This window comes from Pleurodeles waltl, chromosome 4_2 (assembly GCF_031143425.1).
Source record: "Pleurodeles waltl isolate 20211129_DDA chromosome 4_2, aPleWal1.hap1.20221129, whole genome shotgun sequence".
Taxonomy (NCBI): Eukaryota; Metazoa; Chordata; class Amphibia; order Caudata; family Salamandridae; genus Pleurodeles; species Pleurodeles waltl.
In genome coordinates this window covers 504,781,215-504,799,544 of record NC_090443.1, presented here as the reverse complement: position 1 = coordinate 504,799,544, position 18,330 = coordinate 504,781,215, and the positions used below count along the sequence as shown (strand labels likewise).

Below are 18,330 nucleotides of genomic sequence, written 5' to 3'. Positions count from 1 at the left end.
CCTGTGGCATAGGTAAGTCACCCCTCTAGCAGGCCTTACAGCCCTAAGGCAGGGTGCACTATACCACACGTGAGGACATATGTGCATGAGCACTATGTCCCTACAGTGTCTAAGCAAAACGTTAGACATTGTAAGTGCAGGGTAGCCATAAAGAGTATATGGTCTGGGAGTTTGTCAAACACAAACTCCACCGTTCCATAATAGCTACATTGAAATCTGGGAAGTTTGGTATCAAACGTCTCGGCACAATAAATGCACTGATGCCAGTGTGGAATTTATTGTAAAATACACCCAGAGGACATCTTAGAGATGCCCCCTGAATACCAGTCTGACTCCTAGTGCTAGGCTGACCAGTTTCTGCCAGCCTGCCACAACCAGACTAGTTTCTGGCCACATGGGGAGAGTGCCTTTGTCATTCTGTGGCCAGGAACAAAGCCTGTACTGGGTGGAGCTGCTTCTCACCTCCCCCTACAGGAACTGTACCACCTGGCGGTGAGCCTCAAAGGCTCATGCATTTTGTTACAGGACCCCAGGGCATCTCAGCTAGTGGTGAAGCCCGCCCCTCCGGCCACTGCCCCCACTTTTGGCGGCAAGGCTGGAGGAGATAATCAGAAAAACAAGGAGGAGTCACCCACCAGTCAGGACAGTCCCTATGGTGTTCTGAGCTGAGGTGACCCCTGCCTTTAGAAATTCTCCATCTTGAGATTGGAGGATTCCACCAATAGGGATGTGCCCCCCTCCCCTCAGGGAGGAGGCACAAAGAGGTTGTAGCCAATCTCCAGGACAGTAGCCATTGGCTACTGCCCTCCTGACCTAAACACACCCCTAAATCTAGTATTTAGGGGCTACCCAGAACCCGGGAAATCAGATTCCTGCAATTTACAACAAGGACGACTGCTGACCTGCCCTGCAAAGCCGACGGAGCCGACAACTGCTTTGGCCCCAGCCCTACTGGCCTGTCTCCAGACTCAAAGAACCTGCACAGCGACGCATCCGACAGTAGGGTGACCACCTGGCATTGATGCAAATTCTGGACAGGACTGTAAAATATTCAGGACAAAGGGTCAAAATTCAGGACAAAAATTCAGGACAAAGGGTCAAAATTCAGGTCAAAATTCAGGACACAAATTCAAGAACAAATGTCAGTTTTACAGACACACGCAAAGGAGGCCATGCCTCACTATGTTGTCAGTGAATTTATTTACTTTTTAACATAGCACTATTTATTCACTGTGGTCTTTTTGTGATTGCCTTCTGGTATGCTACATTCAGGTGTCACATTGTCCTTGTTCAGTAGTAAATTAATGCCCTTCAGTACTGCGGCAAGGCCATCACCTCTACCCAAATCTACCCAATCTTTCTTGAGGAGAAAGTAACAGCAACTTTTTGATAATGTTTCTGAACGTTTTAAAACCCCTGGCAAACAGTTTGGGAAACATTAAGGTAATTAATCTTATGGAAGTTTAAACAGATTGACCAAAAACATCTGGCTTACCCTAACCACCCATGGACTTTCAATCTCAAAAAAATATAAAGAGGCAGGCAGATGGTGTGGCCGACAGTCTCACACCTAATGTCAGGATGTGAGGAAGCCACAACTTGTCTGTAGTCTCACAGCACTAGAGTGTACGTCTGGGACTCTACATTTATCTCACAAGTCTACTCTGCACTGACACTGCACCACTCTGCATTGCTGCACTCTCTGCCACTCTTTTGTATGTCACTCCACTCCACTGCACTCTATGCTACACTACCCCATGCCACTCTATGCCACTGCACTCTGTGCCAATACCCTCTAAACAACTTCACTGTACGCCACTGCCCTCTACTCTGCACCACTGTACTCTACGCCACTGCTCTCTGTGCCAGTCTACTCCACTCTACATCACTGCACGGATTCTACTCTGCAACATTGAACTCTCCGCCACTGTACTGTACACCAATCTACTCTGTACTACTGCAGTCAATGCCACTGCACCACCCTACACTACTGCACTCTCTGACACTCTATTGTATGCCACTCTACTCTACTCTGTCCCATGCCACTGCACTCTACGCCAATGCACTCTAAAAAACTGCACTGTACCCTGCAACACTGGGCTCTACGCCACTGCTCCTATGCCGCTCTACTCCACTCCACACCACTATGCCATTAACAGCAGCCACTCTGATGTATAGTATGGCTAAAACACATTGGCAAAGCCAATAACTCTGCGCAGACGAGACCTATTGGCTTTGCCAGTGTTTGTTAGTACTATGAGGTACCGAGGCCCCTGGAAGAACTGTGAATGTGTAAGTCCTTATTTTAAACATGCATTCAACACTTCGTCTGGGATAGTAAGAGCTATATAAATACAATTACATCATAATATAGGCTGCTACAAAATGCGCAAATACATTTCGGTTAAATATTAAAACGCGCTTATCAAATACAGATTTGAATAATATACAGTTTATAACTAGTACTAACTTTTTTTATAACACTCCATTAAAACCACAAACCCACAGCTCACCTTGGAACACCCTTAAGGTACCCCTCTAAAAGAAAAAATCTTTGCCATCAGAAAGCTTTAAGTGACTCCTTTGTTTTAAAGTTAGTGCAGGTTTTCAAGACCCTTTACATTTGCAGATTTACCAGTTTGCACATGTGCATTTCTTTAGGGGAGACACCCTGGCAAGAAGGCCTTTTCTTATCTGTCTGCCCCTCCCTCCGAGCACAGGAGACTCCCTGCCTTTCAATCCAGCTGTGGAAACTAATCTACCCGTAATTTCGCCCTGCCCTCCGTGTCCTGTTGGTGAAAGGCTAAAATTACGGACAAATGCTGTCTGTTAAGGCTTTCATCACGGACAACGGACGGCAGGGCAAAATAACGGACTGTCTGTGAAATTTACGGACGGGTGGTCACCCTATCCGACAGGGACCAGCGACCTCTGAAGCTTCAGAGGACTGCCCTGAACCCGGAGGACCAAGAAACTCCAGAGAACAGCGGCACTGTTCAAAAACAGCAACAACTTTGCAACTCTCTAACAACTTTCAAAGAACTCACTCTTCCCGCCGGAAGTGTGAGACTTCACACTCTGCACCCGACGCCCCGGCTCGAACTCCAGAGAACCAACACTGCAGAGAGGACTCCCAGGCGACTGCGACCTCTTGAGTAACCTGAGATGACCCCCCCTCCCCCCCCACACCCACACAGCGACGCATGCAGAGTGGATCCAGAGGCTCCCCCTGACTGCGACTGCCTGGAACAAAGAACCCGATGCCTGGACCAAGCACTGCACCCGCAGCCCCCAGGACTAGAAGGAACCGAACTCTAGTGCAGGAGTGTCCATCAGGTGACACTCTGCCTAGCTCAGTCGGTGACTGGCCTGAGACGCCCCCCGGTGCCCTGCCTGCACCGCTAGAGTGACCCCCGGGTCCCTCAATTGATGCTTATTGAAAACCCGACGCCTGCTGAGCACACTGCACCTGGCCGCCCCTGTGCCGCTGAGGATGTGTTTTGTGCGCCTACTTGTGTCCCCCCCCCCCCTCCCCCCCCCCCAGTGCTCTACAAAACCCCCCTGGTCTGCCCTCCAAAGATGCAGGTACTTCCCTGTTGGCAGACTGGAACTGGAGCACCCCTGTTCTCCATAGGCACCTATGTGTTTTGGGCCCTCCTTTGACCTCTGCACCTGACCAGCCCTATGTTGCTGGTGCGGTGACTTTGGGGTTGCCTTGAACCCCCAACAGTGGGCTCCCTATACCCAGGAAACTGAACTTGTAAGTGCTTTACTTACCTCAGAAACTTAACCTTACTTACTTCCCCCAGGAACTGTTGATTTTTGCACTGTGTCCACTTTTAAAATAGCTTATTACCATTTTAACTAAAACTGTGTATGTTACTGCTCTAATTCAAAGTTCCTTACTTACCTGTGTGGAGTACCTTGCATTTTATGTATTTACTTCAAATCTTGAATCTTGTGGTTCTAAAATAAATTAAGAAAAGGTATTTTTCTATATAAAAACTATTGGTCTGGAGGTAAGTCTTTGAGTGTGTGTTCCTCATTTATTGCCTGTGTGTGTACAACAAATGCTTAACACTACCTTCTGATAAGCCTACTGCCCGACCACACTACCACAAAATAGAGCATTGGAATTACCTAATTTTTCCACTATGTTATCTCTAACGGGGAACCCTTGGACTCTGTGCACACTATCTCTTACTTTGAGATAGTATATACAGAGCCCACTTCCTACACTTTCCTATCCACTACTTGAATTTTTCTTAAAGTAAATGCTTATCTGGCTGACTGTGAACTGAGCTGATTCTCCCCCTGAATACACTTTAATTTCAATAATCTGGGACTTTATTTAGAGACATTAATTGAAACCATTACTGTTCTTCTCTGGTCATCTCAGTAGCTATTTTTACCCTACCCTTCATTTAATCTTCCTGTGATTCAGAACCGAAAACAAAGGGAAAAAAAACTCTCAAGCCTTTACTTAGGCTTCACTTTATTGCTCTTAGGAACATCTGTGATTTCGTGGTCCGGTTCTCGCCATGTAGCTGAAGGAATATCTTCTTGCTGCAAGCTTCTAAGTGTAAGCACAAAGCTGACCAGAGTCTCTGTTACCCACATAGAAACATCGGACTGGTGCAAAGCAGTACATGGGCTTACCTGTATTAAGGGGAGTAACTTGGACTCTTGCAAAGGTTTGCACAAATCCTTCAGTCTCCTGCTCCTGCACATCTAACCACACTTGCCCATTGCTGCCCAGCGAACCCAAGGGGGAATGCATGGGGGTTTCTCTTTTCAGTGATATTATTTAAAGTTCTCCATGTGTTTAACAACATCATCCTTGAACTATCCTAAGGCTAAGGATGGGCAGAAACTCGGACTGCCTTATGACCCACTAGTTTCTCTTTCACAGTATTAGCATAACCACCACAGCTCTGATGCCTCCGCATGCGGTACCTGCTTGAGTGGTTCTGTTCCCTTCCCCCAGTTATCAAATTAGGCACAGATGTTTCATTACGTGCCAGAGCTTCAAGGTTCAGTGACTGTACAGGAACTTGTCGAGTTACACCCCTTTTAACCTTCCTTTCTAAGTATAGTTTTGAAGTACTTGCCTCTGTAGTATAGACACTTCTGTCAATAATATAACTGATGATTGATAACACTATTTCGAATGGAGGGGCATTTTGTTGCTAATAGAAGTATTCATGATTAGTAATACTAATGGGGATCTCACTGTGCCCCCAACATTTGTTTTTGTCCTTCAGAATGTCACCCCTCAGTAAATTGCGTGTGCCATTTTGCTAAAAAAGTTTGATTAACTTGTAGGTTTTACACAAAGAATAAATGCAAAGTAACCAGTGCAGAAGGAGGTGTGGGATGACTTTTTTTATGGGCTGTAAAACAGATACCAAAAAAGGTTTGCGCAAAAATACTTATATGTATTGAAAAAAACATAAAAAATAAACTGACATTTTCATATCTGCCGCCGCGTAGACTTAGGGCCATATGTACGAACACTTTTTCCCATAGACACACAATGGGTAAAAACCTTTGCTACATCTGGCCCTTAGTCCCCAGCGCTGACTTTCTGCAAACACGTAATGCTTGAAAACCTTTGTTCTCATTAGAAATATAAAGTATATCTTAGCGGCTACTAACAAGAATCGTATTCATTCTGTGCTGTGTTCTCATCTTGTATACGTTACTGTTAATAGTATTTGTTTGACATACCTTTATTGTGCTCAAACAAAACAAAATGAGTTTTCCGCATCAAACCTATGCCAGTACTTCGTTTATTTTCAATGTTTGAGTTTCCTTCTGTATGTTCTTGCCAGCTTTTTTATTGCTTTGTATTTTGCCCCACAGGTTTCCCGGTTGGCATGCTTTAGATGAAGAAAGTGACTTTTCTAATGATGGTGCTTCCTTAAATGAAGATGAGACCATCCAGAAAAAGGTACAGTAACTAGTTGCAGATTGTACGTTGACCCACAAATGGAAACACCACACCTTCCTTCACAGTATGTGTGTGTATGTACATATTAGCACGTATGAAGCATAAATCTGGTAGTAAAGCAAAGATGTTCCATAATGAAAAATGATATACAGTATTGAAGGGTATTGACCACAGCTTGCTTAACCATTGATACCCTTCAGTACTGCCTCTTCTATTTGTGTCCATACTGAGGGTGCAGTGAAGTTGTTACTTAAAACAAGGTGTACCTTATGGTGCAATGCGAGTTGTCACGGAATTCAGGCGCTGGGTGGATATCAGAATTATGCCAGGCTTCCACCTACTTAGTTTAAATTTGGTCTTTTCAAGGCTGGTGTGTTTCTGGTATTGATCACTGGAGAGCTTTAGCTTGCCTGCCATTTAGAGTTGTGTGTTGGTGGCACCAGACTGGACGATGACACAGCAGGTCTTAAAGTTGATGCTGACGGGAAAGGGTGCCAGTTGGAATTAAGGACACGTGATGTGATCCGATTATACTTTCTCTGTCCCTGAAACAATGAGTTGCGCCGTTGCTGGAATATTGCTCTTCATTTCTATGACATGCCATAATTAGAGCCTTCCCGCTGATGTGGACTAGCCTTCATGTAGTTGTGTTAAATGATAGCAACCCCTTACGTTCAATGCCTGTTCTTTCTGTGTTCATAGAGGGAGCATCACCACACATTATCCCCGTGTTTATAGAGAACATTTATCTGTTCACTTTGTACATTATGCCGGAAGCACTGACGGCGTTTTAAACTTAAAACTAAAATCGCCTGCTATTTGTCTGCATTCCACTAACATTACATGTAACAAAGTGTTGGACGATTACCTGGCGGCACTCTGCTGTAAGGTCCCATTCTCTGAATCTGCTGTAAAGCAAGTTCATGTTTCATGACTTCTTTTAGGAGTCAAACCTTCTCTGCCTGAACAGCATGAGGAATGGCAGTTCGTTCTGGACTTGTAGTCAAAAAGAGGCCTATACAGATAGGACTGCTCGTTTTTCAGAAGCAAAAAGAAAAGTACATCCCATGAGTGCCTTTTTAATGGCCTTCACCTCTTTGGTTTGATGTATTCTCTGAAGCTGAGTCATTTTCCAACAACGGGAGTGTAGTATTGTCACTGAAAAGTAACCTCTTGTACTTGGTGACGTGACTTCTCTGTGACTGTGTTTCGGAAACACTGCACCACGAGCGAACTTTAAAGGATAAACACTAGTTACATTCCTACTCGGCTTGAAATCTGTTCCCTAAGTTTTTATTTAGTTTCTCCCAGTTACAGCCCGTCTTCATCTTCAGGGTGTCCTCTTGCAGCCTTGCTCCAACAGCTGGCTGGTCAGGGCAGACTTCAGCAGCTTTTTGGGGTAGTAGTAGGTAATAAGAGCAAGGTGGCGGTAGAGGGTAAGTTGCCATCAGTTGGGAGTTACTTAGTCTATGCAACATCTAGTGATACATCTGTGGTAATGTTCCAGTGTCAGCCAGATGTTCCTGGTGGCCTCCTTTTCTAAATGGAAGAGAAGTCTGAAGGCAGATTTTATCATCTGATTGTAGCATGCTGCACCTGAGTGAGAAATCATTTTTTTTTGTTACCTCGTATTCAAAACCAGGAGCTTGTCTCAGATAAGAAATGTTCAAGTTCATTAGACTCTTCGGAAATGCAAGAGCTCCCCCCACCCCACCAAAATGCAGATTCATTGTGATAGGCCATTTTTCACCTCTCCAAATGTGGCTAAAATAACATTTCCTGTTTTTGAAGAGATTTTCTTTCGATTCCAGTTTTGTTAGTTTTCCAGGTAAGATGATTCTTTGCTCTCTGCTGTTGCTAGATTTGAGGGGGGTCTTGTTCCTGAAAACGAGTTTGTATATCTTTAAGCATAGCCATTTTGTGCGCGGCTTGAAAAGATTGCAGAGGAAACAATAATAAAGGAAATGTTTAAGATTTTGCGACCATGACTGACAGATCCATGAAGGAGGTTTTTAAATGACGATTTTCATTTTCTAAAACCTCTGCCAGAACTTTCTACGCGTCTTTTAACTACTTTAGGCTCTTAATCTTTGAACCGCCCTTTCTTTACTCTGTAGGTTTACATTTTTTTATTTATATTTCTATTTTCCGGCCATAGATGTGTATGTTTATAAAAACCGTTGTACTTGGTGTTTGGCTTTGAAATTAACCCCTCCAGTATCTGTATTCATAGTCGTGTGTAACTCTACCGTTTACTTGATTTGTAAAATATGACCGCTCCTTCATATGATGCTGCCCCATTTTCCAATCATTGTCAAGGTCATTGCCAAACAAAAGGGCTCGTTTATTTTGCTACTGCTGTGTGTTGGCCAACTATTTAAGTCTCTGGAATGGATAAAATGCAGATCTCGCTGCTTGGTGTTAAGCTCTGGTCTGTCATATGCTCTGATCCTTCTACTGCTGCTTCAGACATCTGACCCGTCCATTACTTCTTCCTGTCACATGTTCAGCTAGACAGTGCTGCCACGGTTATTCTTTTTCTGGAACCAGTCACACTTTGTGAATATGACACCATAGGCACGCATCGCTGCCCTTCCAGTGATCTTCTTGTATACATTTAATTCACCTCATCTCAGTAAACGCTGCAAGCAGTACTGTGTTGCTCTCAAGCTCGTTTACCCATGATGGGTTATTTTAGTCTTGAAGAACTCTGCATCCAATGTTGTCTTTTCCTGACTGTGCAAACAAAGAATATGTGAAAATATCACAAAATACAATCATCTCTGTTAATTCTGCATTAACGTAACTTGTCTGTAACTTCACAAATAGAATTACCATACTTGTTAACGAGGCACAGGAATAAATCACAGTTCCGCTGGTCCTGATTTTAATGCGCAAATAACATTTTACAGCGTAAATGCTAAACCTTTGAGTTAGCAACAAATCCTAATAAGATTTTCGTAGAATCAGGTAAGATCTTGCCAGCGCTAGCCATCAAGAATTTGTTCACAAATTGCTGTTTGCGAGAGTGGACTTTCCATGGTTTAGAATTCCCATGGACTGATCAAGGCATTCACTAGGGCAGAATGTAACTGCTCGATTGCAGTGACGAGTGTACGTATTGACTCACATTACACTGAATCACTTGTGACACTGCCCTGTCTTATCGTGTTGTGATGACCAACTACTAGCAGATTCCTTTCCCTCCCTCTATGAGACTAGGACGACACACCACCTCTTTCAAGTCAAGTGGATGATTCTTTGGTCTGGGATTTGACAGTGCAGCTGTTAATGTGACCTGTTGATGGCAGTATACATAATGGACTTTCAACAATCGTCTTTCTTTGACCAGCCTCTTTAGGCTTTGTCAATCACGCCTTGGCTCAGCCAGATGGCGTATTTTTCCATTGCCTGATATCATTGGCTGGTTGTGTATATCCTTCTGCATCCATTTGGATACATACATTGAACTGCATGAAGGACTATTTAACAGATGTAGCAGTCTGCAGGCTCCTGCTGACTGCCACCTGTGTTTCTACTTCTAATGTGCTATTGCTACATGCATTAGTACTTTACACTCCGATTTATTGGGTTTGCTATTGCTTGTTTATCGGTGCTCAGAATCATCGATACTTTGATCACCAGACCATGAATTTGAACAAGTCAAAAGCCAAGACTTTCTTGATTGATTCAATATTTGTGTATTCCTGGCAAAACTAATCCCATTGTGGAAAATTGACATTGATGTAGGGGGACAGCATTCCATTGACAAAATGACATCACCAAGCAGATGTTCATACACTACCCTATTTGTGAGCTGAGCGGGATGTAGGATTATGCTAACTTCCTTCACTGAGGTGCAGTGCACACCTTTTCTTTTGTATATCCCTTCCTTTCTCAGTGGTCATGGAAGTCTTTGAAAAGGGAATGGCCCATTAAGCACAAGAGGCCCACACCATCAACCCATTTATAAATGTTTTTCAGAATGTTCATGGCGTAAAGTCCTTTTCTGAGACCAGAAGGCACAATAACTTTAAATATTCATATGTTTTCTTTCTGTTTTTCAGTTGTTTCCGTGCCGTGGAAGAATTCAACAGGCCCTAGATCCCAAATGTACTCTTCAAAAAAGCAAACATTGGCAAAACTAATGGTTTAAGTTTTTAATAGATTTATAAGGTGCATGGCTACCCGAAGGCCTCCCAGCGCTGAAAGAGGACCAAGGCATCACAGTGAGAATCTATGCTGGAAAGAGTAGAGTTTCAATTTACTTTGAAAAGAGAGTTCGGAATTGTCCATTCGAAGTGACGGGGAGGGAATTCCATATATTTGATGATTTGAATGTGAAGGACCTACATCCCCATCTTGCTTTTTTAACACAGCAGGTGTTAATTAGAGCAGCAAATGAAAATCTAAGAGATCTCTGGGGGGTTGTAGGGTGTGATCATGCGCTTGATAAAAGAAGGTCCAATATCATGAAGAGCTTGATGTACCATACACAAAGCTTTAAAATTAATAATTTGCTGGATATGAAAGGAGGCTAAGGCTGGTTTTGCCGATGCAGTTCTGGGGATGGCCATGAGTAGCCGAGCTGCCGTACTCTGCACTATCTGCAGTCCCCTTAATACACAGATGGGAGAACTCGGGAACAGCACGTTGCCATAGTCTAGGCGGGATAAAATTAGGGCTTGATTAATAAGTCTTTTGGCGAGAAAGTGGAGAGATTTGAATTTTTTTCGAAGCATTCTTAGAAGATTGAAGCAAGAAACCGCTAATATTTTTTGCATGCTGTTCCATAGGCATTTTATGGTTACCTTTGGGGGAGTAAGTCTTTTCAATTCTTCTGGAATTGAGATGGGAGATTTAAGTAGGGAAAAATTTGCTAACCAACATTACTTCAGTTTTTTCATCATTTAGCTTGAGCTTGCTATCTGACATCCAGTTAGCGATGTCTGTAATGCAGGAGGATAGCGCTTCTTGATCAGAGTTTACATTGCTGCTAAAGGAATAGACCAGCTGGGCATCATCAGCATAAGATATCAGAGAGAGACCACATGGTTCCACAATTTTAGGCATGGGAGATGTATATATGTTAAAAAAGAGTGGAGCTTAGAGAGGAGCCCTGAGAAACCCCACAGTTTAAGGAATGGATATCGGAAAAAAAAGACCTATCCAAAATCTGAAACAACCTACCTTCTGAAAAGGAAGAAACCCAGAAACACAGTTAAAAATAGTACCTTTGAATCCCACTTGAGTAATACTTTGAAGAAGGATTTTATGATCGACTGTGCCAAAAGCTGCACTTAAGTCTAATAAAATAATTGCTGCATAGTCACCAGTATCTAGTCGTTGTCAAATTTCTTCTGTCACTGCCAAAAGGGCGGTTTCCATATTATGTTGAGGTCTGAAACCCATCTGAGTAGAATGTAGGAGCTTATGTTCTTCTAAGAAGCCAGTTTGTTAACATGCTTTTCCGCTATTTTGAATGCTATAGGAAGAAGAGCAGTAGGACTATAATTGCTTAGTAGAGATGCATCCAACTTAGGTTTTTTCAGTAGAGGTTTAATAATAGCGTGTTTCCAAAGTTGGGGTAGATGCCCAACTATAAAAGAATTGTTGAAAATATTAGTTAAAATCAGTGATATAACATCCAGACCTTGAACTAAAACGGCTGGAGGAGCAGAACCAAAGGAGATCCTGATTTTATTCTTAACAAATAATTTCCAAGTAGGTCTCCTGTCATCAGGTGGATGACTGAGAGGGAGGGTCTTGAGTGATGGTGTTCAGTCTGAGATAACTTTTTAGGCTCTTTAGATGAGTCATTAGAAAAGGTTGACTGGATCTCAGAAATTTTATTACGAAAAAAGCAAGCTAAATTAATGCTGTGTTCTTTGGAAGCTTCTATAAGACTGGAGACAACAGGTTCCTGAGTCATTTCCTTAAATATAGAGAAGATCTCCTTAGGAGAATTAGAGGATTGTTCTACTCTAGAAGCATAATAAGCTTCCTGCACAGACTTGATTTCTGTATGATATAATCTGACCGATTTTCTGTATTCCAATTTTGAAACATCATTGTAGGTTTTCTTCCATTTCCTTTCAAGTCTTTTACACTCCTTTTTTAAAAGACGCAATTGAGGGGAGAACCAAAGTGTCTTTTTGTGGCCCCTGTTTTTAACCATCGTCTTGGTCGGTGAAATGAGAACTAGGGAACTAGAAATCCATTCATTAAATCTTTCTGCTGAGCATGATTCTATTGGAAAAGTGCGGGTATATTTAAGGGTGTCTGGCCAATCCCTACAGTTTAGTTTAAACCACTGCCGCAAAGTCAGCTTCCTAAAAGGGTGGTATGTTGATGTAGAGTATGTGAGTGTAATATTAAAGGGAATTAAGAAATGATCAGACCAGACCAAAGGAAAGGAAAGGTAAGGAGGGGGGGGGGGGGGGGGGGGGGTTGTACAAATAGCATTTGGAGGTTGCTAAAAATTAAATCAGTGGTGTGACCTTTTGCATGAGTGGGGGCAGTGATCAACTCTCCAAGTTCTAATGATGCCATATCCATCAAGAGTTTTGCTAGCTGTATCGTGCATCTCATCCATATGAATATTGAAATCGCCCAGGATAGTAAAGTTGGTGTGTTTGCAGGCCAAGTCCGCAACCAATTCTGGAAGAGCCTATAGAAACCTCCCATATTGACCAGAGGGACGGTATATTAGAATTCCAGAGAATGTACACTTAGCACTGATTGCTAAAGAGAAGAATAAACTCTTACTATCAGGTAAAGCAATAGGCTGGGAAATGCAATTAGAATTTTTATAAATGATTGCGGCGACTCCACCTTTAAGGAGAAGTCTAACCAGGTGATGTATTAGATAATCTTGGGGTAGAGCCAAAACCACACCTGGTGAAGATTCCTTAGAAAGCCAAGTTTCAGTAAAAAAAAAAAAAAAAAAAAAAAAAGAGCTTCTGGGGCACGTTCGCTCAGTAGTGAGTAGATATCTAATTTGTGTGCAGGAAGAGAACGACAATTGACTAGAAGAAAATTGCCCCTACGCTCTGAATCTTTCATAAGAGCAGGAGACAATTTATGCTGAGGGAGCCATTGACAGGAGTCACATCTTATAATAGGAGTATCAGGATGAGTAGAGTGCTGACTAACTTTACTAAAATGATTGGAATGGCTCCTAATGCCTAACAATTCCTTTGAGGAGTAAGTCAATTTACCTAAATTAGTTACGGTAGAGTTTCTGGCCCCTGGGCATGGATGGGCGCAGACGGGCTTGCATTAGGTACGCCTGCTGCGCGCTGACTCATCGGCTTTTAAATAGGGAACTAATAAGTCAAGAAAGAGCAACTAAAACGACTAGGGCACCTCCCAAAATTCGTCTCTATAATAGCACCTGAAGGGGGAATAAAAAGGCAGCAAGGAGGAGAGAGGCCACTAACTTAACGTCAGTTGAGTAATTTAAAAAAGATATGCCTATCGGATGCCACTGAACACAGGCATCCTGATAAGTAAAATGCGATTTTCGAAATTTAAAACATAAAAGGCGTCACAGTATAAATATAGAGATTGACAGTGATAACCACAGCTTAACTGTTTACCGGTTCGCTGCGCGCCCGACTCATCGGCTTTTAAATAGGGAACTAATCAGGCAAGAAAGAGCAACTAAAACAACTAGAGTGCCTCCCAAAATGGCGTCTGTATAACGGCACCAGAGGGGGAATAAAAATGGCGGTCCTAAAAGGCAGCAAGGAGGTGAGAGGCCACTAACTTAACGTTAGCTGAGTAATTTAAAAAAGATATGTCTATCGGATGCCACTGAACACAGGCATCCTGATAAGTAAAATGCGATTTTCGAAACTTTAAACAACATAAAAGGCGACACACAATATAAAAATAGAGACTGACTGTGATAACCACTGGTTAACTGTTTGTCGGATATTGGTTCTTGGCAATATCTTTTAGTATATTGTGTAGCAGAAATGCTACGGAGCAGCATGGCACAAGAAAATAAAATAAGCTATGGCAGCATAATAGTGCTTTTGTATCGTGAGAGGGTGCTGGTTGGCAGGCAACACGGAGGGATGGAAGGCTTATAGTGGCACAACAAAGACAACTGAGGTTTTTGGGGAAAAAAGCGCTATGAAGCAGCGAGTACTGGCCACATCATAGTGTTTTGTTTTTACTTCATTGCATGGTGAGAAAGACTTGCAGGAGGGAGGAGAGTTAGTGTAAAAGGGGTTGGGGTGAGCTCAAGGGGACTGGAATGCATCATGAAGGGCAGGCGGGGAGGCAAGAGGGACAAAAGAGGTTGGGGGGAGGGACTGGGAGCTTGCATAGAGACCACGAAGAGTGGGATGGAAACTGTGGGGCAGGCAGATTGACAGCAGAGGGTGAAATAGAGGGGCTGTGGCAAGTAGATGTACAACAGTGGGAGGTAGGGGATGGGTGCAAGAAGAGGGCAGACGAGGGTCTAAGGCGGTAATAACATGGAAAGGGGAGTACTCTAGTAATACAGCTGAAACACATGCTTTTCGTAGAGTGTTTAAACACAACAAAAAAGGGGAGCACCTAAAAAAGAGTGGCGAAAGAGCACAAATTAGCCATACGTGCCCCAGGAGAGGGACAGGCACACAGAGGAAGGAAGCCTCGAGCAGCTGACCAGTAAGAAGCAAGCAAATGAGGTTACTAATGAAGCCTACTCAGTGGTAAGCAATGGGTGGCCTCCAAGCTCACTGTTGGAGAAAAAAAAAACTCTCAAAGAGCTCACATGCGGTTTAGGCGTGACCTAAAAAGTCTGTGCTTCTAGAGTCTGATTCACATAGAATGAGGTGAGACATGAAGATAGAAACAGCCTTTACTAATATTTTATTTAGCAACTCTATATTGCACTGCTCCCCTTATGCATGGAATTTGAGGAGGGGGGTGAATCGCCACACAGTTTTTTTTTTTTTTTTTTTAAATATTTTGTGCAAAAGCAGTCCATCCTGTTCATTTCTACAATGTTCCAATGTCTTTGCTCAAAAGCAAAGTTTTACAGGCATTTCTGTGGAGAAACACTGGTAACTGTCCAAGCAGTCAGGATCTGGCACGCTACTTGCGATAGTTATTTTTTCCTGCAGCAGCAAATGGGACATTTTCCCTGAAGAAAGTGAGTTGCTGTACATCAGTACCCAACCCCCCATTCAGTTTACTTGCCTGCTTTCTGGAGATTTTGCCGGTGCCCTGTATCACTGATGTAGTGGTGGATGATGCTTCTCTAGGAAAGTCATGCTCTTGGGTTCCCAGGAATTCTGTTGTCCACATGCTCCTCCGATTCCAGTGGAGGTTGATTGCCATCATATATTATTGGTACTCAAATTTAAATAGTGTTCACAGCATTTCACTGAATTGAATTAAAGTTGACTACTCTGAGGAACACTCAATTCTATTATGGTAATTTCAAAACGATTGTCCTACATCTGCTGCAGTAGCCAAGAGTCCTTTATATAAGAATACTATTGCTGAAATCACTCCCCAGCCATTTGATTAACCTGTTCCCTTTAGGGCAGCATGTACCACATCACCCTCATCTCTGGGAGGGTTCGCTTTCCTCTACTAATCCTAGCTGCAATTTTGAAGGTGGCAATGTCCTTTTTTTTATTTTATTTTTATTTTAAGTTTTAGGCATTTTTGCAAAACCTTCAAGAATGGATAGTAATTACAATACAGCTAGTCTGCAGTAAGCTGGACACAGTCACCCTCTCCAAAACTGCCTGTCTTGAAAGTAATATTTTGCTTCCCCCTAGTGTTGCAGTTAAATCAGTTGTGTATAACCAGCGAGAAAGAGCAAGTGGGGAATGGTAAGAGGAGAAACAACATATGTGCCAAAGAAACATATGTAGGAAGCAGTACATATGCTAAAGACAAAGGGACACTTGGAAGTTAAGTTTAAGTTCATTTCCAGAAGGATTTTCCAATCACTGGACAGGCAGCAGAATAGGATAGGATGAAATTCTGAAAAGTCATAAGGGAAACCTTTGGCGATTTATCCATATCTGTTTTGTTCCAAAGCATTTTCCTCTTTGAATCTTGTGCTCTTAATTCCAGATGCGTAGTGATTTTTTGCAAATTAAATGTAGAATCTTGTTTTGGGGTGTAAAGGGAGCAGGAGATGGAAATGTGTGTTTATAAAAGAAACTGTATGCATCTTAACAGCTGCGTCTGTGTGTGTTTGTGCTCGCTTCCCATATGTGGTTGCCTCCTTAGTCTGTCTTGCTAAACAATGCTCATATGTTCACTTTGCGTGGTTGGGTGCCCTTCTGAGCCAACAGCACATACCAGATGCTTCAACTGTAATGAGCCTGTACACATCAACAGATGTTTTCCAGTCTTACAGTTCCAACATATCCATTTATGAGGAGGACCTCCATAATGGTCATTTCCATATTGGTCAATACTAGATGTACTTCTTACTGTTCTAGTTGGATAAAGACCAAAGCTTCCTAGAACCATTCCTAATTAGCTGTTTGAAAATACATTTTCTGAATGTCTCCCATTTCCGTTGCCCACCAGGGCACTTCTGATGCTACTGAAATTCAGAAGAAGCCCCACCACCTAACCACGTTACTTATCGTTCCATTGTGGCCTTCGCATATATGGTTTTCAGATCTGTTTTTTTTTTTGTGTCCAGGATCCAGATTCTTGGTCTCAAGAAAGATCATTGTGGTTTTTTGTCTCTACAAAAGAGATTAGTTTTGTCATCACTCCCAATCATAGCTGAACCTGAAGTTTACATTCCTGAAAGAGGAATATAAATCTTTCAGATGATTATTTAGACATACTGTTTTGTGTGTCATTTTTCATCTGCAAAAAATTATGTGTAAATGAAAGAAATTCAGCCATTTGACTCTACCAGTTCCTAGGTTATGTTGATGCTCTTTCTTTCACCTCTTGCTTAGTGAGTGCTATCATTACGATGGAATCCTTCAAGCATATTTTGGAAACTCAAGAGGCATCACTGGATTTCCCAATCTAAAATTGGGTTATCCATTAGCATTGTGATTGCTTGTTTATTCTGCAGTCAGGACTAGCTTCCCAGTGTGCTACTCCTAGTTCTGAATAGCCTCCTTAGTAGCTGTTTTTTCTGTCAGAAGGATCTGCAAGTTCGAGGCTCCCTCACCTTAAGAAATCCACACTAGTTTTCACAAGAACCAAAAACAGTCAGTACCTTTCTCTTTTCCTAAATATATATTTGAGGTGCCTGTGAGGAGCCTAATCTGTGGATGCTAACATGGTATCATGGTATCTCAACATTAAAGGCAATCCACCCTCCCGTTCTACAGGTAATTGTAATAGGATCGCCTTAGTTGTGTTTTAGTACAGCGAATCATTCATGTGTGTTAAGTGTATCCTGTTGCTTTTGGGTGGTGGACTTCATTGTCAAGGTTTGGTATCACGACCGAGGTAGCGCATTCTGGAAATTCTCTAAATAACAGAATGTTTACAAACCATTTTTCTGGCATTGCTTACTTACAATGTGATGTTGTGAAGTAGGTAGAGAAAAGGCTGAAAGAACCAGCTTCCCCAGTTTTGTACATTTTCGTCATTCCTGCACGAGTCAGATGATGAAAGTAGTGACTATATTGGGGAATCTTGATTATTGTTTTATGTCTGTTTTGCTTTCACAAACATATTGTCATTTTAAATAAATCAGTTATGTGCATTACAATGTGTTTTTCAATTAATTGTGACAGTAGCTAGTATATGACCATTCCATGTTTTATTCTGTGATCTTAGTGTAAGTCAATCAATCAGTCAATCATTAGATTTGTAAAATGCGGCTTACCACCCCAGGGGGTATCCAGGCTCTGTGGGTTGTGGCTACGAATCAGTAGCTACTCCTCAAAGAGCCATCTCTTGAGCTTTCTCCTGAAGTCGAGGAGGGTGTGCATGGTGCTCAGATGGGAGGGGAGGTCGTTTCATATCTTGGCAGCGTGATAGGAGAAGGAGCTGTGGCTGCATCAAACTCTCAGGACTTAAGCTAGGGGGAGAGTTGTTGAATGGAGTTCCCTGGTGGGCTTGTGGAAGGATGAGATTGGGTCCGATGTTGTGGAGAGGTTTGTATGTGATGGTGAGAAACTTGAATTTGCACCTTTTGTGCACAGGCAGACAGTGGAGACCTCTGAGGTAGGGGGTGATGCGGGTCCATCTGGGGAGGTCCAGGATGAGTCTCGCTGCTGCTGCTGCGGTTTGGATGGTCTGGAGGTGGTGGAGGAGCTGGGCGGGGAGTTAGACGTAAAAGGCATTTCAGTAGTCTAGTCTGCTGATGATGATGGCTCGGGTGAACGTCTTTCTGGTTTCGATGAGGATCCATCTGAAAATCTTCTGTAGCATAG

General features: G+C 42.7%; 1 protein-coding gene across 4 annotated transcripts in view; it reads left to right on the top strand.

Moving 5' to 3' along the window:
- Positions 1–18,330, top strand: part of SUCO (SUN domain containing ossification factor) — a 481,248-nt gene that overhangs the window by 63,236 nt on the left and 399,682 nt on the right. For all 4 annotated transcript variants that reach the window (XM_069231978.1, XM_069231976.1, XM_069231977.1 and 1 more), the window contains exon 2: positions 5,866–5,953. In XM_069231978.1, the coding sequence (XP_069088079.1) occupies positions 5,866–5,953 (88 nt within the window). The remainder of the gene's footprint in view (positions 1–5,865; positions 5,954–18,330) is intronic.